Here is a 25601-nt window from a genome sequence, read left to right as displayed (position 1 = left end):
CAGGGAACGAGGGCAATTACATAGCAGGAACGGCAGAAGGCTGTCTCCTGGAGAAGACATTGGCAGCTATGCGAGCACAAGCGCAGCCAATTTTGTTGTGTGTACGCGCCTTACTGGAGCGTTGAATAATAAATAGAAAATGCACGGCTAAAGGGAAGCTGCTGTGCGTGTTGTGGGTGCACGGCCCTTGTTCGTGACGCTCGCATTACCCCGTTATTTGATTGCACTTGGGGCTCTGACGTTATGCCTGTATGTCCACAGGGTAGCCGGCATACACGAAAAACACGCATTTCATAGAAGGCCAACAAATCAGACAAAAAAACATTATAAAAAGAGAAGGGAAGGTCTAAAGGTTCGTATCTTGTTCGATGATTGGACGTTGGCGATTTTAATAGCGAAGCTGTTTACAAATTATAATTTTTCGTGTCGGCAGTTAAAACTACCAAGAAATCGTAGAGAGCACGCTTGAGAGCGCGGGCCTAACGGCGAGGGCCCAGCAGTTAACAAAACCAAGAAAATGCCTAGCCCTCGTGTGTGCCTGCCTCGCTACGACTGCCCAGCGTCCCCTGCGCACGTGTGTCAAGCCAAGCAAACCCACTAAAGGAGATTGGCGAGGATTGCGGCGACCACGCGGTATTTAACAACCAAAAGATGCTGAGCGCTCGTCATTGCCTGCCGCGCGACGACCGCCCAGCGGTCTCTGCGCGCGTTCGTCAAGCCAGATTGTCCAAGATTGTGGCAACCGCACTGCAATTAAAAACCAAAAAAATGCCGAGCGCTCATGTGTGCATGTCTTACGGTGACCGCGCAGTGTACCCGACGCTTATTTTTCAAGCCAAGCATACCCAGTTAGGGATGCTGGCCAAGATTGACCAAAACAAAAACTCGATCGTTCGTCGCAACAGTGGAAACACATGTTCGGAACGAGAAAGAGTCCAGCGTTCGCCGTAATCGTAGAGACAGTTGGTTGGACCGAAAAAGACACGTCATAGCATACGCCTGTCCAAGGTTATGTCCAATGATTATCACTTAAAAAAAAACAATGAAAGCACCTCGCACTTATAGCAACAATGATGGAGTAGAAGTCCATTCGGCAGCGAAGAGGGGAACCGGCTGCAATCGTATATTAAACTGTCGTTATGGTCGTGAATGTTGTGTACGGATTCGCTACCTTCAGGTCTTACACATTAGAGTTAGCTTCCTTCATTTTTTGGGTGATATATACGGCGGAGCGCTAGGTATTACAATGAATGTTTAGCACTATGTCAGAGCTCAATGTTTCGTTAATATGGAGGACGTATTTTTATAACTGAGTTATCAGAGCAACACTGGTAGTGAAATTTGCAAGCTGAATGTTGCTGCAGTTTTGTAAATGTCATACCACTGTTGTTCGGTTTCACAGACACGACCATCGCATTGCGTCGCTTATGCCGTTCAGAATGATTTCTCATTGCTGGAACGCTGCCTTGGACACTCACAGGAGTGCACCAAATATGTTCGGCTTGTCCTGCGGAAGTGATCAGGCATTCATAATAACAGTGTCGAATGATCCCTGGCGTTGTTTTCCGCTACAAACGCAGGTACTCACCTATGGTAAGGTATTCTTCTTGTGCATTAAGTGTAGCCTAAAACCATTCAGGTTGCCAGCCAGCCACACATTAAAAACGCTAGATGCCCTTATTGAGTTTTGTTAACCTTTGTGAGAAAAACTGGTTCCAAAAGGGGTCAACCTTCCTCATATATGTCTACGATGGGAATGCGAAGCGCTCGCTACTGCGCGCAAAGTGTAAAAGTGTAGTCACAAAAAGGTCTGTCGGCTTAACGAAGTGACGACAAAAATGACTTCAACCGTTGCTAGCCAAAAAAGCTGCCGATGGGCACGGCTGAATTCTGAGCCAGGGAAAGGAAATGACGCATGGATTCATAATAAAACCTTGAACGAGATGAGAAAAACTATTTCCAAGGCGGTCATGACGATTTTCTATTCGATATGCATCGTAAAGTTTTTTCTGCCACCCAGAATGCAGGCCTTATACCGGATAAACAAAACGTCTGATGATTTACTTATCTTGCTCCAGACTAAAGCCGCCGCCCACCACGGCACCATAAAAGCTTCCTCAGAATACAGTTTGTCTGTCTCTTTCTCGCTCTCTTTATACCTACGCGAAGCTTTCTTCATGCATAAAAATCACATCGTCGTCATCGTCGTCGTCGTCGTCATCATCATCACCATCATCACCAGCCTATCTATGCCCACTGCAGGGAAAAGGCTACTCCCATTATTCACCAATTATCCCGATCCTGTGCTAACTGTGACCAATTTATCCCCGCAAACGTCTTGATCTCATCTCCCCTCTAACTTTCTGCCGCACCCTTCCACGCTTTCCCTCTTTAGGAATCCACTCTGTTACCCTTAATGACAAACGGTTATCTTGCCTTCGCATTACATTCCCTTCCCACGTCCATTTCTTCTTCTTAATTTCTAGTAATATGTCCTTAACACGCGTTTGTTCCCTGACCCACTCCGCTCTCTTCTTATCCCCCAATGTTACACCTATCATTTTCCGTTCCATTACTCGGTGAGTCATCCCCAATTTAAGTGAAACCCTCTTAGTGAGCCTCCAAGTTTCTGCCCTGTAGGTGAGTACCGGTAAGAAGCAGCTGTCACACCATTTCTTCATCAGGGACAATGGTAGACTGCCATTCATAATCTGAGAATGCTCGCCGAATGCACTTTAACCAATTCTTACCCTTCCATGATCTCTGCCTCTTGGTTGGAATCCGGGGTCACAACTTGGCCTAAGTAGTTATAGTCGCTTACCAGTTCCACTGCCTAGCCACCTATCTAAAACAGCTGTGCTGTACCGAGGTTATTGATGATTACTTTAGTTTTCTGCATATTAATTTTCAGGCACATGGCTCTGCTCTGTTTGTCCAGTGCGGTAAGCATTCTTTGCAATTCGTCCCCCGAGTTACTTAGCAAGGCAACGTCATCAGCAAATCTGAGGTTACTAAGGTATTCTCCCTTAACCCTTACTCTCACCGGTTCCCAATTCAATGTTATGAACACTTGTAAACGTACTGTGGACAACATTGGAGAGATTGTGTCTCCTTGTCCGACGCCCTTCCTTATAGGTATTTTACAGCTCTCCTTATGGAGGATGATGGGAGCTGTGGACCCATTGTAAATATCCTCTAGTATTCTTCCATAATGCTCGTCTTCACCCTGGTTCCGTAATTCCTGAATGACTGCCGAAGTTTCGACGGATTCAAACGCTTTGTAATAGTCTATGAAGGCTATATAAAAGTGTTCAGTATACTCCACACAATTCTCTACCGCCTCACTGATTGTGTGAATATGGTCGATTGTTGAATACCCTTTACGCAACACTGCTTGTTCTTTAGGTTTACCAAAATCTAAAGTGTAAGAAATTGGTGGCAGATTTCTCCATGCAAAAACACTAAAATCAACGTCCGAAATACACTTTCCTAAAGTCCAAAACACAAACTGCCATATTCTAAATCCAAGGTCCAAAGCCGACGCCCACGCTAAGAACCCGAAGAAATTCTGAGCGCCCAGAATGCGATGACGGCGCAGTTGAATGGCCACCGGTTTCATAACGTGAGGAAGCGAAGTTATATCGTGACCACAAGAAAATTATTTTTTCTTGAAGCGCTTTGTTTTTCGGAACACCATCACGAGCTTAATGTGCCTTCAAGAAAACCCATTGCCTTAAGGGGGCTTTCCTGTAGTGCGTTTTGGCGAAGCTACGCCGCCATCAGCGAGGCGTAGATAGCTTCGCTATAAAAAATTGCCACCCAGCCATATGCAAGTCATAACTCGTAAGGGAAATACACATTCAATGATGTAGAGCGAAAGCTGCAGCCGAATGCTGAGCTAGGGTTTTGCCGTCACCCTTGTTTGAACATCACAGGGAAAGTAAACAGGTAGATTGCAAATGAATGACGTGTCTAGAATTCCTGCAGTACATTGAGGCGCGATTTGTTGAGTAAGAAATTTTCAATTATGAGGCTCGGCTTTTCTAGCGGCGTAAGGCGGCTCTTGCGTGGGTTGGGTGCTTATGTAAAAGAACAATGAAATGCGGCAGATATGCGGGGCAGAGGAACACCACGGAGCTCACTTTTAAGTAAAGGGTTCTTTGAAGCTAGTACTGACATTCTGTGCGTTGTGCTCGAAATGTGCTTCATGTAGCTTTGGTGCTTAAATTTATTCCCAAAAATTTGATTTTTTTGCTGTTTATCGCTGTAAGACACTATGACACTACATGACCATGACCATGACTATGACCATGACACTACACTGACCATGACCATGACTATGACCATGACACTACACTGATATTTATGCTAAGGCTCGCAATAAAACAACCTGCGCACACGTCAGTGCAGCACTGAAGGCAGTCAACCACGCACTGCAAACAAGCTGCGCACCTGAAGCTTCACACCGAAAACCAACAAACCAGCAAAACACGAGAAAAGAGCCGACCGCCAAGGGGTGTAGAACGGCTCGTACCTGATACAGTCTGCGCCTCGTATCGAAACGCAGAATGATGGTGACTGCTGTGCACTTTTGCACCGGAACTGCTTTTTCGTCATCCCTGGAAACACGCAGGGGCACACACGGGCATGACATGGAATTTTGCAACGAAGAGGTACGCCTGTTCTTTTATAGCTTTGCTTGATGACCAATAAAACAAAACTTCACATCATCACTAAAACGTAGTATTGCAGCTCACTGGTCATCTCATAGATACAAATGCTGAGATATAATTAGGCGTGTATCGAACGGTGTCATTCTTGCTGCTTCATGAAGTAAAAATACGTTTACTCAAAAAAGTATTCCGAAATATTTATGCGTTATTCGCATCTTTCACTTTCCCCCTGTTTGGTTACCTAGCTTACCGATTAAGCTTCATGAGAATTGCATAACTGCATCTGAGACAGCTGACAAATAAATGAAATATTCGTTAACCAAACTTTATATCGCCACCTGTGGAACTAAACTTTCCCAATTCCCCAAATCATGCCAAGAACCGTGTTTAAGCAATAGATGTGTCTTCGCTTCTTTTTGAAGACAAATTGCCAGTGCCATATAAACGTTACTTCATTCACTATGGTTGTGACGGACATAATATTACACCAGCTAGGTCTCGTCAACGTTTGAATGTATTAATTACGAGTAATTAATACATTCTTGGTCTCGCTGTAAATTCATCTCTACCCACGTCTCCCTATCAAAACGAAGCGTAAAAGCGGTTGTTTGTGAGTTGGGCTAGAACTGCTTTGTCATTATTAATAGGCGACATATGAGGGACCGACGTGCACTGCTGCCACGGCAAGGTCAGCACCATTTTTCTTCATTTATGCTTGATTAACGAATGGTGATATTGATGCCGGGAATTTTAAAGGTTAATTTTCATGCGGCACATGGTGATCACCACTCGCACTACTCGTCGTGAGCCGGTACGTTTGGCGTGCCTACATTTATTGAGGATACGTAATCCCGACCTGAACGCGGATCGGCTAAGACCGCCGGGGCACACGGCCGTGTTAGATCATTGTGTGGCGCTTCGCGCCATCGACACGCCAAGCTTCGCACGGCCGATGATAATAGTAGGAACCCGTTTGTAATGCTGATAGTGGCGCTGGTAGTAGGTGAGGATAACGCCACTACAAAAGTTTCATCAGTTGTTGTCCCCTTTACCAGCATACAGGCGTATCCCTAGTACCAGCTTAACTTCCGTACTTTTGCAGGCTGGGAAATACTGCGGGCCCGCACGAACTACGGCACACAAATGCTACGTCACCTTCTTCCCTTTTATCTAAACAAGCTGTTTCGAATAGTCTATGTTTGAAAAATCAGTGCCTTTTATTATTTTATTTTTTACCTTGCTGTTCAATTGCCACCCACTTCTTGTCTACTGATTGCATACCTATATGCTTGACGTAATTTACCTTTTTTCTTCTCCTTTTTGCCTTATATTAGACAACTTCGGTTACGCTTTGCTTCGTGTTTTTTTGTTATAGTTTGTTGCTGTGCGTACGCATATCTTCTTGCGATGGTATTTGTGTTTTTAATATCCATGTATTGTAACTTTGAATGTGTTAAAGTATGTGCATGCTTATGACTTGTACACGGGGAAGTGGACCCTGTCAAGCCGTTTGGGGACTTTTTGTTCAGGGTCCCAAATGCACATGTTGTTGAAATAAAGATTGATTGATTGATTATTTGATTGATTGATTGATTGATTGATTGATTGATTGATTGATTGATTGATTGATTGATTGATTGATTGATTGATTGATTGATTGATTGTGCAGCTTGAATGCGTTTATTTCTTCGGATTGTTATCTTGCCTGCTCTGCAGCAAGACGAGGGGGAGAGGGGATACAAAGGTTGGAGACCAAAAAGGGTGAATTTTGTTTTCGCAATTCTTTAATGAGCTCATGTGGCTTCAGCGAGGTTATAAATCTCGACAGTTAGTATTCGAAGGGCCATGGCGCGTACTGATATGCTGGTAAACCGGAAACCTCTGCTGGTAAAAACAACTAGTAAAAAGGAAGCGAAAAAGAGAGGAGAAGAATTGTGAGGGCGCATCACTTTTTCTACGAAATCTTAAGTTCGGGCCCAACGCCTGTGAGTGCTTATTCAGGGCGCGCGATTTGTTGATTCCAACCAATTTTTCCTTCGTAGTATTTGTTTTGTTTACTAATGGAATAACGGCCGGTTACTTTCCAGAGTTTCAATGATACCTTGTTGGCTGATACGTGCTAAATGTGAAGGGTCGGCGCGTTTAAACCCCACAACCAATCAATCAATGATATGTGTTAAAGTCTATAGCCTAGAGGAGGTTTAAGAGTCGTCCCGCTGGTACAGCGGGACGGCTCTTAACGGCCTTAAGGGCCAGTACCCACGCCTCTGAATGTCCACGCTCTATGCAAGCGTATAGCAAAGTTCGTGCTTCTTTTACCCTGTAATAATGATGGACATATCTACAGGCAAAGGCGGTCATCCACCTTCTCTATAAGTTCATTCATCCTCTCACATTAAGGTGATGAAACACAACCCCCCCCCCTCCCCGCTTACAGTAACAGGGGTGTGTCACGTGAACCTTACAAAGATGAGGAAGTGTGGCACAGACGTCGTACCAGGAAAAGCCTCTGAGCAGCGGACTTTGCAGGGTGCTAACTTGTTCTCTGAATAGATCAATAAATGCTGCTGTATTCTGTTTCCGTCGTTTTTTTTTGTTTGACTTACTTCCTTTTTTGACAGTTCTTCTTGCGTTCTCAGCCGATTGCGCAGGACCTTGTAATATTTACCTTGTCGATAGCGTTGCTCTGCTACATAATTTGTCCGTACACGTGATGAACAAGCCCTTGCATCTCAAGATTTTGGCTGGCCGTGTAGATCCTAAGGTGGTCGTAATTAATCCAGCCCGCCTCGGGGGCTCAATGTCTAAGACGTTGTGGTGCATAGCAGAAGGACGCGGGTTCGATTCACGGCCGCGGCGGAGGCTTTTCTGACGGATGCGAAAAGCAAAAACGTACGTGACACGAGATTTCCGAACGTTGAAAGATCCCCGAATGGGCAAAATTAATCCGGAGCTCTCCACTACAGCGCCTCATAGCACAGGTGCAAAATTTTAAACACAACAATCAATCATCAATCAATCGTCCATCCCAAGAGACTGCGCGATGCTTTTTCGGACAGGCTGGAGTCACAATTCCCACAAGTAATACACAATTATAATTCACCTTGACTGCGACTGGCGAAGAGTTGGTATCCTCGCAGGCCGCCACGGGCGCGTCGTCCCCATTGGCTGGGTCATCACGTGTCCAAGGGTGCATGTGCCACGCAAGCTTTTAGAGCCAACTACACCAAGCCGCCACAGCATCGAGGTGGAGTGCAAGCACGGTACTCCTGAAGCCTTGGTTCGATTCCTACGGTACCCAATTTTCCCAGTTTTTAAAGCCAACATTTTTTCCCCTGCATCCACCTTCCTGAAAAATATCAGATCCGTATGAGGTTTTGACCTCTTTGCGGCGAACATCCTTTCGGGTATGACCCGCTATAGGCGGTCAGCATCGAAGACGGATGTACTGACTAGTGATGCTCACAATGCTTTTTCTAAAGAATAAAGCCACATTACCGAGGTGTCCATATAAGACGAAGCTATGCAATAATTGCAATTACAGACCGGAACTCTAAGCAAAATACTTATTTTACACTTGAGTCCGTATCAATCGTATTTAATATATAAGCATGAACTAAGGGGAGGAAAGCATGTGAAGCAATAGTTTATTGTGCCTACAATGGCGTATTTTGGCGATATGAGCTTTTTAGTGCCTATTTTGAATATATGGTCCGGTGTGAGCTTCTTAGCGCCTAAAAATACCTTTTTTTTGTCTTACATGTGCCTTTTGGGTTTTTCGAGTCGATGTTCTGCAAGGAGTGTTCTGGTGTCAGATGTCCGCCGAGGAGTATTTTTCGCACCCAGTTTGTTAGAAAAATATGCGAGCCGTGCCAAAGAAGCCGAGAAACGCAAACCGTGCATGAGTCCCAACCAAATCGACATCGCCACATCGGCCGAAGCGCCAGAGGCCCGTGCGTAGCGACATTGTAAACAACCTTACCGACGTCACCCCTGTCGGAACGATGTGTTCTTTTTTATTTCCCTTCAGACACGCTGTGCCCGCAGATTAATGACGAAAACTTCTGCCCTTGAGCCCTATGCATTACAACACCAAAAAAAAAATCCGGGCCGTTTCCCTTAACTTAACGTGAAACCTTGGGAGGGGCGAAACATGCAAGTATAAATGTATTCTTGGCGCCCTTGCGTTTTATCCAAGGGAGATGAAACCGTTGGGAGGTAGAGGTAAACAGATCTGCTGCAAAGGTCTCTTGTCTTTCAAGCAAGAAGCTCTCGAGCGTGAGGCTAAACGAGTGTCCCGGTGTTTTAGTACCGTGACTACATCATAAAACGATTACGAACACGACGACGACGACAGGAGACGCAAACAGCCCCAGCCCCTGAGGGGCTTCGCCAATAAAATAAAGGAAATGAACGCGACACAGCCGCGCACATGCCACTGAAGGTCCAAAACGCTCCCTACAGTCTAAGTTCGTTAAAGAGGCAATAAAGGCTGAATGAAAACTCGTTGTAACTGGAAGATCATACGTTTCGAAGCTCTCTCGGCTTTTGTTAGACGAGCAACGATGCGTTATTTTCTGAGTAAACAAGCTGGCGTTTCTCTCAGCCGCTTCCACTTCGTTTTTTTTTGTGACGTTGCCATTGCGTCACAAAATAGGAGCGAAGCACCGGTGTGGTCTAAAGCGTAAACGCTTTCATCGGTAGCTTTTAGCGTCTCCAAGCCATGACCGACTACGCAACATTTCTCTGGCCAAGGAGGCTGGCTTGGACTTCACCATTTTTTCACCGCTGGAATGAGAAACGCTTTTGGATGGTCGACCGGCCGGTGCACCCACCTGCTCAGGCTTCCAAGACCCTATCGTGCCGTTTGCTAGCGAAGCCTCTTTTGAAGCAACAAGCGCCGTTTCAAATATCAACCGCGGCGTCTCGCAGGCTCGAGGCGAACGGTAAAGCGCAAGGGCGGGTCGGTAAGCTAATCACTCGCAGTAAGTTCATATCAGGGGCGATTATGCCCGAACTGCGCGAGCTTGACCGATAACAAAATTTTAAATAAAGTGTTTCTCCTCCTTCTCCTGCTCCGGGTGCGGAGATTGAGAGATTGGAATGTCAGGCGGGTCGAAATCCACCGGCAGTGCATCTTGTTCCGTCTGCCTCTTCTAGTGAAGAGAAGTTGCTCGGGCACTCACCGTCGTAATTTATTGAATTCTCTAATTGCGCACCAATTTTCTTCAAAGCGAAACTGAAAGCCTGATGGCCGACTCTGAAACGTGAGGAAAACAGCCTCTCTTCCAAAGTATGAGAGCTGAAGTCTGGGTTTTATTTAAATCAGATCAACTCTTGGGAAGTTTTTATATACAATTATTTTATTTGCTCTACCATTTACGAACTGCTTATTTAAGGAACACATTTATACGTGTTTCTCCATGTTCATGTTCACAATGTTTGTGGCGTTATAAAAGTGTGCGGGCCTCTTGCCCTGTTTTCACGTCTTTGGCGTATTCTGCCTTAATAATCAACTTCTAGTTGGCAGAATGGTGTATATAGGTTCTCGTCCCCGTAATCCATCGATTAAGGGCAACATGTTTCCACTCTTTATGTGCCTTTTAACCCTGGTAGAGGTGCACATTTTCGAACTTTTGTAACCTATAATTTACAGGGTACAAAAGTAACCCATAGACCAGTATTTTATATGCGTAAACACGTAATAGCTACTTAGTTATAGGTTACTTTGACCATGTATACCTTTATACAGGTGACATGGACCACCGCCCTAGGCCACACACCTAGGAGGTGTTATGTGAAGTGCCGCGCCCGATTTCGCAGACGCCTCCGTAGCGAGCCCCCGGTGACGCCTTTCCGGCGCCGCCAACGAGCAATGCGTAAGACGATATGTGCGATCGCGCTCTACATCGCGCATTCTGAACTCCAAAAGCCAGGGGTGCGTTTTGTATACGTCCCTTGAATAAATAGCCGGCCAATATTACTGCTATGCAAACATTACAATAAGGCTACTCAAATAGAAGTTACTTTTATAATTCTTCACATTACGGTGCCACAAAGCTTGAAAATGTTCTCTCAATACATATGCATCCGTATGTTCGATACTCGTCACTTAAGCTGTCACTCATAAGCCTTACGGCTTATGAAGAGGCATGACTAAATATAATGTTCCCATCAACTTTGTGCCGTGTGTGAAACGAGCATGAAACATGCAAGATAGTTCTCTTACTAAATTGCGGGCATGAATTTAAGCTTTAGTGAAACCACATTTCATTATATCAGGCAGATGAGATGCACTTCATTCCTTACTTCGATAGTACGCGAAAGTTGTGATAACACATCCTTAAGCCAAAGATGCTTAGGTGACAACTTGGCTAATGATTATAAACAAACGTCGTGCAATACATGCACATATGCTTGCAGATACACCAGGAGCACATTTTCAGAAGTTTGGCACCACTAGTTTATAACATACATAGTACCGACATGTATCTTTATGAAGCACCTCAGGGTTATTCGTAAAAAAAAAACACCAAAGCTACGAATCACCCTGTTTTTATTATTGTCCCTTATGAGTACCAGGCTTTTCCTGCATTGCTATATATTTCAAGGAACAATTCGCTTTAGTAACAGTTCCTCATTAAACCTGCTTAATAAATTTTGCGTCATCAGCTTTACAAACACGCCCAAATATACACTTTTTTACCTGAGTAGTTTTAGCGATGTGTGCAAAGTGTTTGAAAATTTCGAATAGTCTGGATACTGCCAACGAACAATTTGTGGACGAGTTAGAATTTGAGCTAAGGTTATGACACCCCTATCAGAAACGTCAGCGTTTTCAGCGCCCTTTTTGCGCTGAAATCTACTGCCACCGATTGTCTGTGCTGTCGCCGCCGCTGAAACCCGCTGGTGCTGCTTCGCAGCGCCTGCAGCCCCGCAATTAAGCAGCTTCAGGCGCGCCGGAGTAACGGCACCTGTTACTAATGTTTCGTCCAGAGAAAATGTAACTCGCGTTCAGAGCAGTCTTTCTTGATTTTTACCCAACCGGCCGAACCGCTTCCGCTCTCTGACTAGCCACAGTCATTGTTCCTTATTAATCACTACTACTATAATTACAGATGGTCGGACTAACTCCAACTCCCCCAAACGGAACTCCAAGACACAACCTTGATTACGCCTGCTTCACAATTCGCAGCGAGAGCAGTCCTTATTGGCACATACCCAACCGGCCAAAGAGCTCACTCACTAGGAAGAATCACTGGTATTTATTAATCCCTATTAGTAATTAGGGATTATCGTACGTAGTACTGGCGATGGCTACGTCCGCCTTGGCTTACTGAGTGGTGGTGGGAGTGGCCAGTTGGGTAAAAATCAAGACCGACAGCTCTCACCACATGAAATGTGAAGCAGTACGGAAGTGCAGGCATTACAAACAGAAATAGAAAGCCACAGCCACGAAAAAAGCAAGTTTGAACACGCTACTGTAACGTCCGTAAGGCCGAGTCGTGACCTCTACATCAAATCACAGGACTGCAGATTGCCGTTTCATAAGCTGGTTGTCCTTTTCGTCTGGACGGAACTCTACACACCTCAGCTCTCATTTGGATTCCGTCTGGATCGCGACCGGCATTTTATAGATAACGAACTGCCTATGCACGCCCATTCCACGTGCGGATTTTGTTATTGCTGGGATTTTTTTTACTGTTTTCCGGAGCCACTCACCGGCGGGCGCTGCATTTAATTCCCACTTCTCAGTATTATACCCGTTTGCTCGGCTGGCCATCCTCGTAGTTAATGCGCAGCCTTCTTTGCCGAGTACCCCACAGCCAGGACTATGTAACGCCCTAAATTGCCACAAAAATGCTAATATCGCGGAAGTTCCACCCTTAATCGCTATAATGGCGTAAATGGCAATAACTGGCAGCACAAAATTTTGAAAAGGTGAAAAATATAAAAATACAAAACTTAGGGAAAATGGCAAAAGATGTAACACCCAGCATTTCCACAATAATGCAGATTTAGCAATAGTTACATCTGTAATCATTATAATAGCGTACATAGAAGTAATTGGTGAAGCGAAATTTGAAAAACTAAAAAAATTAGGAAAAATATAAAATAATTACGGAAACTGGCCAGCCCTGCAATGTCCGCATTTCCACAATAATGCAGATTTCGGGAAAGTTCCTTTTGTAATCCTTATAATAACAGATAATTGGTGGGACGAAATTGTAAAAAATAAGAAATAAGAAATGTATAAGATCATTACCGAAAGTATCGAACCGTCTAACGCCCTTCATTTCGGCAATAATGGATATTTCGCGAAAGTTTCTAAGGTAATCGTTCTACTAACGTAAATGGAGACAATTGGTCGAATTAAATTTTGTAAAACTCAAAAATATTAAAACTATTACAAAAAACAGAAAATTGTAAAACCTACACATAATGGCATTTCCCCAATAATGCAGATTTCGCAAAAGTTTCACTTACAGTCTTTGTAATAGCATAAGTGGATATAATTAGTCGAACAAAATTTGAAAAAAAAAATAGTAAAATGAGAAAAATATACAATAATTACCGAAACTGGCGAACCGTGTAACGCCCTGATTGCCACAATATTGCAGATTTCGGGAAAGTTCCAAATGTAATAGGTATAATAACGTAAATGGATATAATTAGTCGGACGAAATCCTGAAAAACTACAAAAAACAAAAAAACTATTAATAAATTACGGAAAAAGGCAAAACGTATAAGACATGGCATTTCCAAAATAAAACAGATTTAGGGAATGTTCCAATAATTATATTTATAACAGCGTAAATAAATATATTTGGTCGGAAAGGATGTAAACAAACCAAAAACTTTGGCAGTAAAAAACTCACTCAAGACGAGCGGCATAACCATGCTATGTATTAGTAGATACGTCTCTGAATTTCCGCAGAATTTTTTGTATTTCGCTTCATTCTTTGTGTGCAGTCATAGCTGATTCCCCTGCGGGGAAGTGCTAACCTTATGTGGTCTCGACGGTGTGCTCAAGTAAAGGTTTTTTTAAAGCATAATCGTAACTTAGCTAGGCTGGCGAAAGCGTGCACCTGGCCGGCGTCCACTGAACGTGAAGCACCCAGATGTCGCCGGCACACAACTGTCCAAAGTTCCCAACCCCTTGGTAACGCGTTCTATGGCGTTCCAGGCGTTGGATAGCACGTGTACATACGAAGAAATGAAACGCTAAAAAATGTTCAGCGTGTTTCAGCATAAAATTCAACAGAAAAAAATGAACGGAAACAAGCTCTCTACGTGCGCTGTTTCATATAGTTAGTCAACAGAAGAAAAAAAACAGGAGAAAAACACTGGGTGCTATCAATTCTCATTGGTTTACAACGCATAGCACGAATATAAAAAAAATAAAAATTACGTGCGTCAGTTGTTGTTGTTGTTGTAATCTTTTATTTAGAAGGGAAGGCCATACGGCCATAATAAGGGAGGAGGGGTAAGAGGCAGAGCGGAGTAGCCGAGTAGCACAAATGGTGGGTCCTTGAACGATTTAGAAGAGATCACTGCCGTCAGCAGAGCCAGGCTAGGGTTACTGGGATCATCTGAGTGCAGTCAAGTCAACTTTTACGACCGGGGTAGGCACCGGTTTACACTAGTCTCGAGAGACCACTCTCTAGGCCGAACACCCCGAGGGCTGAGAGAAAATTAGCGTCTTCGAAGGGGTGCTCGTCTTGAGAGGAATCACGTGGCAAAGCGTTGACGAGTATTGGGCGGTACAAAGAAAATGCGGCGCAGTGCCAGATTAAGTGGTTGAGGGTGGCGAACACTAACGTTTGACAGTAGGGGCAGTAAGGAGGTGGAGATTTTGCCGGGTGAATCCATTTTCTCATGATGTGGGGTGTGAGGGCTGCGTTAGCAATAGTTTTGTTGAGTTATAGTCGACTGAGGCAGGAGTTGCGGCGACACACATAGCCAAAAAAGCAAATGCTTTTGCGAAAGAAGATGCTCAAATATCCTGCAAAATGTTTGCATCGCACTTTCAGTGAATACATTGTACACGATGGTTTTTGTTGCGTACAGCTGGGCTAGCCTGGCTGGTGCTAGGTAAAGTCGATTTGTTTTCAGCAGGTTCCGACCGCTTCGGTACGAGGGCAGTGGCTCAAAAAGATATCCCGAAGATCACTGTGGTTCTCACCACAGGCATTGACCTGAGACGGCTGCAATTCCCAAGTTGGCCATTTGTTGAGCTTGTAAGCCACCTCCACGGTGCTCCTACAAACGTAGCGCGCCATTTAAGGGAAAAACGCCGCAGCCGCTGAAAAATTTGTGTCGATTCGTACTCCCTTCTTTAGGAAAACGTTTTGTTTCTGCAAGACTCACGGTGCTTCCACGCACATAATGGCCTTGTGGGGGTGTTCATACAAATTAGAGCCTTCCCTGTGAACGTTTGCACTGGATTAGACGGGCTTCACGTTCGAAAGAAAGCTCCTCGATGTAAAGCGAAAATCGACAAAATTTCTGCATGTTTAAATAATCGAAATGCTCGAAAATAATAAGGAACGCCCGTCGAGTAGGTGGATATGGTAGCAGTGGGGTTTGCTTGTGTACGTTGGCGCTTCCATAGCTAACGAACGATTCCACACTCAAAATTGGATTCTCGTTTCTGGTCGGTTGTTAGGTAGTGATTGTTACAACCACCATACATTGGTATGAACGCTAATTTTACGCGAGCTGGCTGATCACGAGGACGCGGGTTCTATTCCCCGCCGCGGTGGCCGTTTTTCTGATGGAGGCCAAAAGCAAAAACACCCGTGTGTACGAGATTTCCGCGCACGTTAGAGATCCCCAGGTGGTCAAAATAATCCGGACTCTCCACCACGGCGCGCCTCATGTCGTTACTTTGCGTCCGCGCGTTAAACCCTACAACCAATCAATTGTGCGAGCAGTCGCAGGCCCCACCGCGAGGAAAGCGAAGCTGGTGAGTTTGGGGATTAAACTTTGCCCAATCTGACGGAGAGTGCTGTCCCTACACAGTAATTCTTTGGCGCGCTGGTTCACATTATCACCGGCTGCGATGGGCAGGTCGCTGTCTATAAAGCTGTAGACACATGTCCGTCCGAGCGATCTGGTATCCGATGCGGCGCGGCAAATATCTAGCAGATTGCATGGCCGTTGGATAGGGCAGCAAATGGGTTCTCTGGGCGAAGACGCCTAAGATAACGCGTCCTTTTCTGTTGATGTGTTCAACCCTTAAAGCCGGTCGTCGCCTGGACGGAGCTTTCGCGCTTATTATTGTTCCGTGTGGACGGAACGCTAGACACAAAATCAAGGCGCCTAATTGAACAATATTATCTACTCTTCCCTTTTCTGGCCGCAGCAACAGAAACAGCAAGCGCTTATTTTTTTAACAAGTGCATTGGTACGTCATCACGAGGCCGGGGGTTTAAAGGCACTTCGTGCGGATGTACCTCTTTTGCATACATTTCCCTCCACGAAAATTTGGAGCGCCCCTTTTGCATCCATGCATTTGGTATAGCCAGAACTGAAAATTAATCGCACCAACCAAATGTCAGCGCGTGCGCCACCAGACAACGCGCGATGATCAATTTATCGAAGAATATATATATATAAGGGGGTAAATGGGGCAATAGTGGGCGAGCGACCAGATATTGTCACAATGAAAGGCGGATTTCAAAGCTTCGGAGCCGCGACGGCAAAGGGGAGGGTAGCGGAACCTAATGGATGAACCGACAGCTCCCACAATTCATTCCTGCGCTCCGCAGTGAAATGTCGAACGCGGCGTCCCCGCATTTTCTTTTCTCGCGACAGATGCCACTGGCTCAACCTTGGCCAAGCGCTTGTGGCGTTATCTGGCCGCGCTGGGCAGCGCAGTTTCCCCTCCTGTCTTGTTCGCCTTCCGTAATTGAAACAATGTTGTTGCATATCACAACCCGTCGGGATCTACTCCATATATCCTCGCAGCTCACACCAAGTCTGAGTGGATACGAGCCAATCCAGCGCCTTCAGGAACTACTCCAGCGCTTCATCCAGCGCCTTCAGGCGCAGGCAGGCGCAGGCAGGCGCAGGCCGGCGCAGGTAGCTCGAGCGATAAGCTTGTTACCGCTGCACGAAGTGAGACTCAAGTCCCAAACAAGGCAGCACATACGGGCAAAAAGTTGATGATGCGATGGCGAATCGAATGAAACATCGTATTCGGCACCGCTTACGAGAGCGGCAATCGAATATCCGCCGCAGCCTAACACATCTGTAGGTGGACCTGTAGGCAGACCGTCGGGCTGCTCCTTGCGCGCGTCTCCCCATCCACTGTCTCGAGCGTCACGCGTCGTTCTCTAGCCGCTGCCGCAATTTGCACTCCCTGAGCCTGTATCACGCACACGGTCGCTTTTTAATTAAGCGGTTGACGAGATCAGTACGTATGGGCATTAGCAGAAAGTGCCGCCGAGACGGAATCGACGGTGCCACGCAGCTCTGTTCTGTGATATCCGTCCGACAGTCACGACGGCAGCTTTGTTTATACCAAATCCAGCCTTTCGCGGCACCCGCTGAAACCTAAACTGCGACTGGCGGAATTAAACATGCCTTTAATTAAACAACCGTCGCGGCCTGAAGCAAATGATGTTTTTGCACGAGATAAATACGTCGTTAGCTACTTATCTCAACAACAACAAAAAAAGGAAAATGCAAAAAATTTGTGTCAGTGGTTTTAGAGGTACCGAGCTCCCTTACCTATTGCTCTCACTAATACCTTGCAACACATGTATGTCAATGCAGTACTGGCACTGATCTCTATTCGTTTCACAGAACTGGAAACATGCCTTGCAAACATCGATGCGCTGCTCGTTAAAACGTGGGGACAGGCTGTTTAAGCACCTATGTTGTGGACACTTGTACTGCAGGAGGAGTTCGTAGAAAGTTCTTAGAAGCTAGAAGGAAGTTGTTACTGTAAAAGAAGCAATATTAATAGGCAACGTTTTCAAGGTGCAGTACAGTAGAAACTTATAATTGGTACTTCCTGTTTATTCAAATAAAATTCAAAATTTTTTACCTGCTTTTATTTATTCACTGTATTTGAAGGCCACATATTTGGAACGCGGTCATTATGTTGATTCATACTTTTCACTCATCTACAACGGAAAATATCTGCTGCTTTACTACCACCACACAAAAATGTTCCATATATCACTATAATAGTCATAAAATGTAAATGAAACCACAACTAGACTTACTAAAAAGACATACTTTGGTGGTAAACAAACGTTACGAATCAAAGAAATGCTTACTCTAGAACAACATTCTTGCATACTCTCAGTATGGAGAGAAGACCGCATTCTGGGTTCGGTCATTTTCGAAACACTCATGTCTGACGTGACTCGATTCGTTGACAATGACCAATCAAGTAATGATAAATAAACACGGGAAGGCACAGTGATTTTATATAGGGGGCGAGACAGTGGAAGTTATATATAAACGAATATTCCTACTTAGGCCAAGTTGTGACACCGTATCCCCACCGTGAGGCAGAGATGATTAGAATGAAAAGAAGGGGGTGGAGTGCATTCGGCAGGCATTCTCACATAATGAATGGCAGCCTACCATTGTCTTTGAAAAAGAATGTACATGACAGCTGCATCTTACCAATACTCACCTACCGGGCAGAAACTTGGAGGCTCACTAAGAGGATTCAACTTAAATTGAGGACGACTCAGAGAGCAATAGAACGGAAGATGATAGGTGTAACGTTAGGTGACAAGAAGAGGGCTGAGTGGGTCAAGAAACAAAGGCGTGTTAAGGACATATTAGTAGAAATTAAGAAATTGGTGTGGGGGAGCGAATGCAAAGCGAAGGCAAGGTAACCGTTGGTCATTAATGGTAACAGAGTGGATCCCTAGAGGCGGCGAGCGTGGCAGGTCGCGGCAGAAATTTGGATGGGCAAAGGACATCAAGAAGTTTGCGGGGAATTTAGGTCGCAGATAGCAGAGGACCGAGACAATTGCAAATTAATGGGAGAGGCCTTTGCACTGCCGTGGACGTGGATAGGCTGGTGATGATGATGATGATGATGATGATGAGGTGGAGGAGGAGTCTTGTTACAGAGGCACATGCTTTCAAGTTTTCAAAGGACTGATCAGCAGTAGATGGCTAATAAACAAGCTGGGGGCTTGTACCCTGCAATACGTTTGATTCATGTAGTTCTTAAATGATTTAAGAAGCTCAAAAATGTGCTTTACATCCCTTTCAATCATAAGGTGTGCTGTCTCCTTGCCTAAAGTAATATATATGAGAACTTCTATTTGTTCGAAGATACTCTCGAGGTTCCTTGAAGTTTGAAATAATGTAAGTAGACTGTACCTGAACATATAATCAACAAGTGGTACAACTTTTTTTCCACTCTCGCAGGTCCCATTCCCGGGCCCGCCGGCCGCTTTTCTGATGGAGGCGTAAAGCAAAAACCCTCGTGCGTACGATATTTCGGCGCACGTTAAAGGAGCCATGAAGAGAAAATGCAAGTTGGTTTTATTTGAAAGATTTCGTGTTTTATAGTGCCCCCAGCGCTTGTCCGGATACAAACGGTGCTTTATTCACTGAGAAATTAAACAATTTAGGTTAACATTTTGATTTTCCCGCTCAATCGAGCGTTTTCGTGGTCCCAAATGACATCACAGGAACCGACCGCTCTGCAGCCTAGAGTACCTTCATTCACGCATCCGCCGTACAGGGTAGAGACACGTATACGCTGGCGCCGCCCATTTCGGTGGCTCGCTCGCCGCCGAAGCAAGTCATTGTGTCAAAACCGCGCTAAAATTATCGCCGCAACGCGGTTTACTGAAGAAGTTTGAATCATATTGTCTGTTTCGCGTTGCTAGGTCTCGTGGGAAACGAAAAGAATAACGCGTTGAGCCCGTTGGCCCAATTGCGGCGGCACGGGACCGTTCAAAGGTTGTCTCCACCCTGTACAGCGGTGTTGGTTTGTTCCCGCGTTTCTTTACGTTCCGTAACCTAGATGGCGCCACCATACCGTGGCAAGCGTTTGCTTTGTTTTTGCCCGCATTTAAACCTGGCTTGTTTTTGTTCTGGGAGAAAATATTCGTTCCCTGAAACAGTGCTCGCTCGACAAATGGGGTCACGTAAGACACCGTTGCTTGCGTCAATCGGCCAGTGTCGTCTGAGACAACCCCAAGCCCCCTAGTGCTGTGCAGCTAAACCAAGCATGCTGTGCGCAGTACGAACAGCAGAACGGATCAGTACTTCTATGTTTACATGTGCTTTCGTAACTTCCACTGTTTGTCCCATCATTCTTATTGCTTTGTAAAGAATGTGCCCTAAATTTAAGCGCAAATCGCTCGTTCGTCTAGTTTGTAAGCTCTACCTAATTTGCGTCTGCTTCTGCCAGCCTCCGCCAATCGCAGAGCTTAGCTCATGTGACATTATAGGTTCTGTTGCGGGAAATGAGCTGGTGGGTCGCATGACCGTTCCCGTTTTTCCTAATTATGTAGCTTATTTATTCGAAGTTTACGTTAAAAGTGGTGTCAGTATGATTCTAACGAGATAATATTTCGAATGAACCAAACTTGTGTTTCATCTTCATGGCTCCTTTAAAGATCCCCAGGAGTTCAAAATTAATCCGGAGCCCTCCACTACGGCGCGCCTAATCACCTGCGTTGCATCGGCGCGTTCAACCCTACAATCAAATCAAAAATCAAATCATTTTTCCCCAGAAAAAAAAAGAGTTGGAAACTGAGAAACCGCACTTGTTAGTTACCTTAAACAATAGCCTCATTGGCTAATTGCAGCAAGGGCTTGGTATATAGTAATAATTCGCAATGTGCCAGTCCCCCACATATTTTTCTATGGTGTTTCTTGGTACGTTTTCGTTCGTGTTATCGCTGTGATTATCGGCTGGCAACTGCAAACATATTTCTGTAATCTAGAACCTGAAGATCCTTGAGTTTATACATCTCATCTGTCTTCATTCCAACCGCCTTCTTGATTGTTCCAAACGCCGGCGTTTCTAATACCCCCGGTCACCTCAGATTGCTGTTTCCGTCGTTAAGACAGCTCCATCTCCTTTATTTTGACTTTCGCTGCTATCATCTGCATATCCCGTTATATCACCTTCACAGAGATGAACTTCCTTTTGCTTTTTTTTTGTTCTAGAAATTTTTTTGAGGCTACAAATATGAAGTAACAAAATTAGTGCCCTTCCCTTCTGGGAAGATGCATGACCTGCCAAGCTGGATGCAGTCGACGGAGGGAACGAAACATACCACGTTAGTCTGTAGTTTGGTTTTGAGCATACGTCCTAGCCATTTAGCTTACCGAAACTTGGAAGTAGTCGAACTTAATTCTAGCGAACAAACATGGGGCTGCCTGTTTAGGTCTCGCGTAGTAAGCATCTCATGGTCGGTGTAACACACAACCGAACCCGCTCGACCAGTGGAGGCAACATAAAGTTCACATTCGCCTGTTTTCCGTCCACGTGGAACCCTGCCGCCAGCACAACGGACATTTTATCAGTGAGAGAATTAAACATATCGCTTCACGTGCACGCCCCCCCCTTTTCCCTCCACTCCCCGCAAGTCCTCGGAAAATTCGCCAACCACTTATGTGCGGGTGCTAAAACATGCAAGACGCTTCAATAAACAGTTGTGAAAAAGGGGTCGGTTGTGGCGAAAAGCAACGCCGAAGCGGCGACGAGTAAGCGGCTTCACCGGCAGGGTTCGATATACACTTTGTCGCAGGAAATAGTAGGTAGAATGTTCTTAGCCGTGGGCAAGCGCTGCGGCTCTACAAGGTGAGATGAGACCTTCCCGATTCTCGAACCAGCACCTGGTCAGCCCGCACTCCCGAAGCCAGGAGATCCGGTAGGTAGGGGCACGCCTGCACGAGATGTTAGGGCATACTGGGAGTACGGCACGTTGAGAAGCCGTAAGTAAATGTAGTTGGATGTATGGAATGATGGGTGCGAGGGTCGATGTATGTTTGGGTGTGGAGTCTATGCCGTAGTCGAGCGTCGCAGGTGCTGACAGACAGGGCAGGGGATAGGTGATGGTGGCGGCTCTTTTGGTAGTGGTGCAAGAGACATCGGTCTAGTTGACTTGGAAGGGCAAGGCACTGGGGGTGTTGTCAAACCCGCGTGGTACATGCGAATGACCAGAGTTAAATTTTGTAATTAAGAGGGGCACTGTCTAATAGAAAAGGCGATAGTGATGTCAAATGGGCCAAAAAAAATAAAATTCATAATTGTCACATGCAGGTCTCTCAGCCTGCAGAGAAGATAGATCCGTACTATGGTAGAACGGACAATTGGGCTAGTTGGCAGCTGTTCATCTTGAAGGTGGAAGCGCTCGCACAACAGGAACAAAAGGTACAAAAGCGTAGAAAAGGTAGAAAGCCGGGATAGTGCCGTGTCGTCTCTGCTTTCTACCTTTTGTCTCTTGTGCGAGCGCTTCCACCTTCAAGAGAGGTTCATGCATTAACTAAGGGGCCCAACGTAGGTAACTGCGCAAGAAACTAGGATTAGGACACAAGTCTATGTGCACTTGGAAGGGGTAAAATAACGATTTACCGTCTGCATTTGAGTTAGGCGACAGCAGTAGTGACCAGGCAATCTTGTTAGGTGGCTACACGAGCCATGCCTGGACAGTGTTGTTTGAGGTGCCTGGAGCAACAACGGCTAGAACAGCTCACGTAGCCTTGTAGCTGGTTGCGCCAGTCACCGCTGTGGCGGGCGTGAACGCAATGAGGAGGGGACAAAGCCCGCCATTGAGGCTGCATGGTACCTACTAAAGCGTAAAACCTATGAAACCGGTTGCCATGAGACCAAGCATTTTATAGGGACCCTGTAACACTTTTCTCAACTTTTTCTGAAATCGTAAACGCTTCCAGATCATTGTCACCCAATACACCCAGTACTTAGATTAGGGGGTGGCAAAGTGAAACAGCCAAAAGTTACTGCTCTAGCCGATCAGATAACTTGCAAACTCGCGCAAAATATTTTTTTCTCTTTCCCGCTCTTGACATTGTTCGACGGCCCTAATTACGTCACTAAGGCCATGTAAAGAGCTGTTGGCCGGTCTTCCTTCATTTGCAGCAATGAACGGTTTTCGATAGAAACTTAAACAAAAAGTCACAAAAACAAAACCGGAATGGAAGGCATATCTGGTGCGACGAGCAAATCACGCAGCGCCGTTGCATGCTGGCGATAACTATAGCTTTCGCATTGATTCCAGACCTGGAGGAAAGAGGGAAAGCGCTTATTGATTGTGTTCCAGGATCCCTTTAAAAGCGGGCGAAGAGACAAATAGAGTGCATAAAGAAGTATCCCGGCTTGCACCATTCAGGGCGTGCCACGTCGTCGGGAGCTGAAGTCTGGCCTACCACTGTTGCGAGTTAATAAAACTTCGACACTTGCGAGCACACCTAACGAGCCCAATTTCATGCGCCTTAAGGAATCGTGATGCGTTTCCAATATCAGTATCCTTTCCTTAAGATGTCCTCATACCGGAGTCTATGGCAAATGTTTCGTCAGGAATAGACGTAAAAAGTGCAGACAAGAAGGCAAGAGTACCTGAATCCATATAAATCTTTGCTCGTTTTTGTAGAATTCTGCGCTTAAACCAGTTCGTTACGAGCGCTTACAAACTGCTGGTGAAAGGACGTGCTGTTTTGCGCTCATTCGCCTGCAAGCCTAGTCTACTGTTCAACCAGTTCTAAACAGACGTGTTTGGAAATACCGCTCGGTTGGAAAATATGCGAGAGCCCACATCAACATGTAGTCGCGGTGGACATACATTCTTAGTGTCTTGGTCAGCTATAAAATTTCTTCATGCTGAACTTCTGCTGTCATTTCTGCGGCAGCGGCCAGTGCTTGCAGAGGCATCGTTTTATCTACATTTCTTACTAAGTTTTAAATTTCAAAGATTTGCTGCTCTTTCTCCCTCTGTTTTGGGGTTTCTTTGGTTGCCTCAACCACCAGTACACAGCAGTAAACGAGCAGGTTTGTATAAAAGAGAGCTAAGGGGCAACGAAGTCAGCAGTTGGACCATCAGCAGCTGAGAACACCATGGTAAGCAGCTCTCTTATAGCCTTCAAGAAAACTTGGATTTTAGTATTGGTGTATACATTCTGCATGCCGTGGTGACCATGACAGGTTAGTGGCGTATTATGAGTTTTTGCGCAGGAGAGGTAATTTTCGTTGGCATTAAGAGCTGGAAAGTGAAGGGGTTCATAATTTATTTTGGCGCCTTGTGTACGGCTTACGATTTGTAAGATGAAAACGACGAAACCAAGAAATCGCTGAAACATATTACTGCTGACATTAATATCAACGTTACAATGCAGGCTTGAGATTTGGTATTTAAGAACGCGAAAAAATAGAATAGCCGCAATCATGGATAACAAATTGCCTTTCTCTCTAAAATATCCCACAAATGCAGAAAATGTTTTAATTTACTGCCAGGCTGCGCGTAACAGATCTCTATTGTTTTCGCAGTCAACATATTATCTACCCTTCTTATAATTCTTCTTCGCTCCAGGAACAGAACCAATAATGCGTAAGCAGGAATAGACCCAGTACTTTCGCTATACATCAGAATACAAATAAACAAGATAAACTGCTGAAATAAACCACATAAAACCACACTGTTTCCTCTCAAATTTCAGATTCGTTCCTGCATTATCCTTGCACTGGCCAGTAGCGCCTTCGCAACCTCCATCGGTGTGGCTGGCTACGGCCTCGGCTATGACCTTGGCTACGGCGGCCTCAGCTACGGTGGCTATGGCCTATCCAACTACGGACTAGGCCACGGCGTCGCATACTCTGGTCTCGGCCTCGGTTATGGCTATGCCCCAGCCGCTAGTTACGCTGTCGCTGCCCCAGCTGTCACCAAGACCGTGTCCACGTACCAGGCTGCTCCAGCCGTGGCCACCGTCGCTCAGGCTGCCCCTCTTACCACGTACGCCGCTGCTCCCGTTGCCACATATGCCGCTGCACCAGCGGTGACCGGTGTCACCAGCTACCACGCTGCACCAGTTGCATCTTACGCTGCTGGCCCTGCTGTCGCAACGGTTCACGGTGCCCCAGCGGTTGCCACTACCACCATCCACCATGCCCCAGCTGTGGCCGCAGTCGCCCCGGCAACCCCAGTCGCTACCGCGGTCGCTGCCCCTGCCGTCACCACTACTACCGTCCACCACAGCACAGGTGTGGCCACCGTCGCCCACGCTGCCCCGGTCACTGCTTCGGTCGCTGCACCTGCCGTCGCGACCACCACGGTTCACCACGCCCCAGCTGTGGCCACAGTCGCCCATGCTTCCCCTCTCACTGCCGCGGTCGCTGCCCCAGCCGTCGCCACCACCACTCTCCAGCACGCCCCTGCTGTGGCCACCGTTGCCCAGGCTGCCCCACTCGTTGCCTCCTATGGTGTCGCCAACTCTGCTCCACTCGTTGCCTCATACAACTTCGCATACGCTGCCCCAGCTTACGGCTACGGTGTCAACACCCTCGGATATGGTGTTGGCCACTATGGTTTCGGCCACGGTCTCGGTGCTTACGGCCTGAACTACGGCTACGGCCTTGGCTCTCCCTTCGACTACGCCACCCTCCTGCGCAAGAGGAAGTGTAAGTTCTTTCCACATGTTCCCATGGTACCTTTGGGTTGAAGTATCAGAAAAAGTGATTACACGATAGAACAAGGCAAACGTTAGAGTCGCACAACACTGGACTGTTATTACTTCTAGGGAGCCTTGATATCGGGTTTTATATTTACGACTGCTTCATTTATAGTTAGAATTACTTTTGAGCACGACGTTGAAATTCAGCCCCTGAAATTCTCGATATAATTTATTTTCGAAGATGCCTATTACGCGGCACACAATTTTTCCTCACCAGAGTTCACAATTCTTACGAGCGTTTCT

General features: G+C 45.9%; 1 protein-coding gene across 2 annotated transcripts in view; it reads left to right on the top strand.

Moving 5' to 3' along the window:
* The window catches only part of LOC144147031 (uncharacterized), a 38721-nt gene that overhangs the window by 11910 nt on the left and 1210 nt on the right, over nucleotides 1-25601 (top strand). The window contains exons 1-2 of one of the 2 annotated variants that reach the window (XM_077679057.1): nucleotides 23595-23751; nucleotides 24348-25305. In XM_077679057.1, coding sequence (XP_077535183.1) covers nucleotides 23749-23751; nucleotides 24348-25305 — 961 coding nt within the window. In that variant the 5' untranslated portion in view covers nucleotides 23595-23748. Of the gene's footprint in view, nucleotides 1-23594; nucleotides 23752-24347; nucleotides 25306-25601 lie in introns of those variants that run through there. The other variant, XM_077679058.1, reaches the window with a different exon arrangement.

Source organism: Haemaphysalis longicornis, unplaced genomic scaffold (genome assembly GCF_048455015.1).
Source record: "Haemaphysalis longicornis isolate Haplotype H1 unplaced genomic scaffold, Haemaphysalis longicornis Haplotype H1 scaffold_7, whole genome shotgun sequence".
Taxonomy (NCBI): Eukaryota; Metazoa; Arthropoda; class Arachnida; order Ixodida; family Ixodidae; genus Haemaphysalis; species Haemaphysalis longicornis.
The sequence above is the reverse complement of the archived record's forward strand: the minus strand, read 5'-3'. Positions and strand labels throughout refer to the sequence as shown.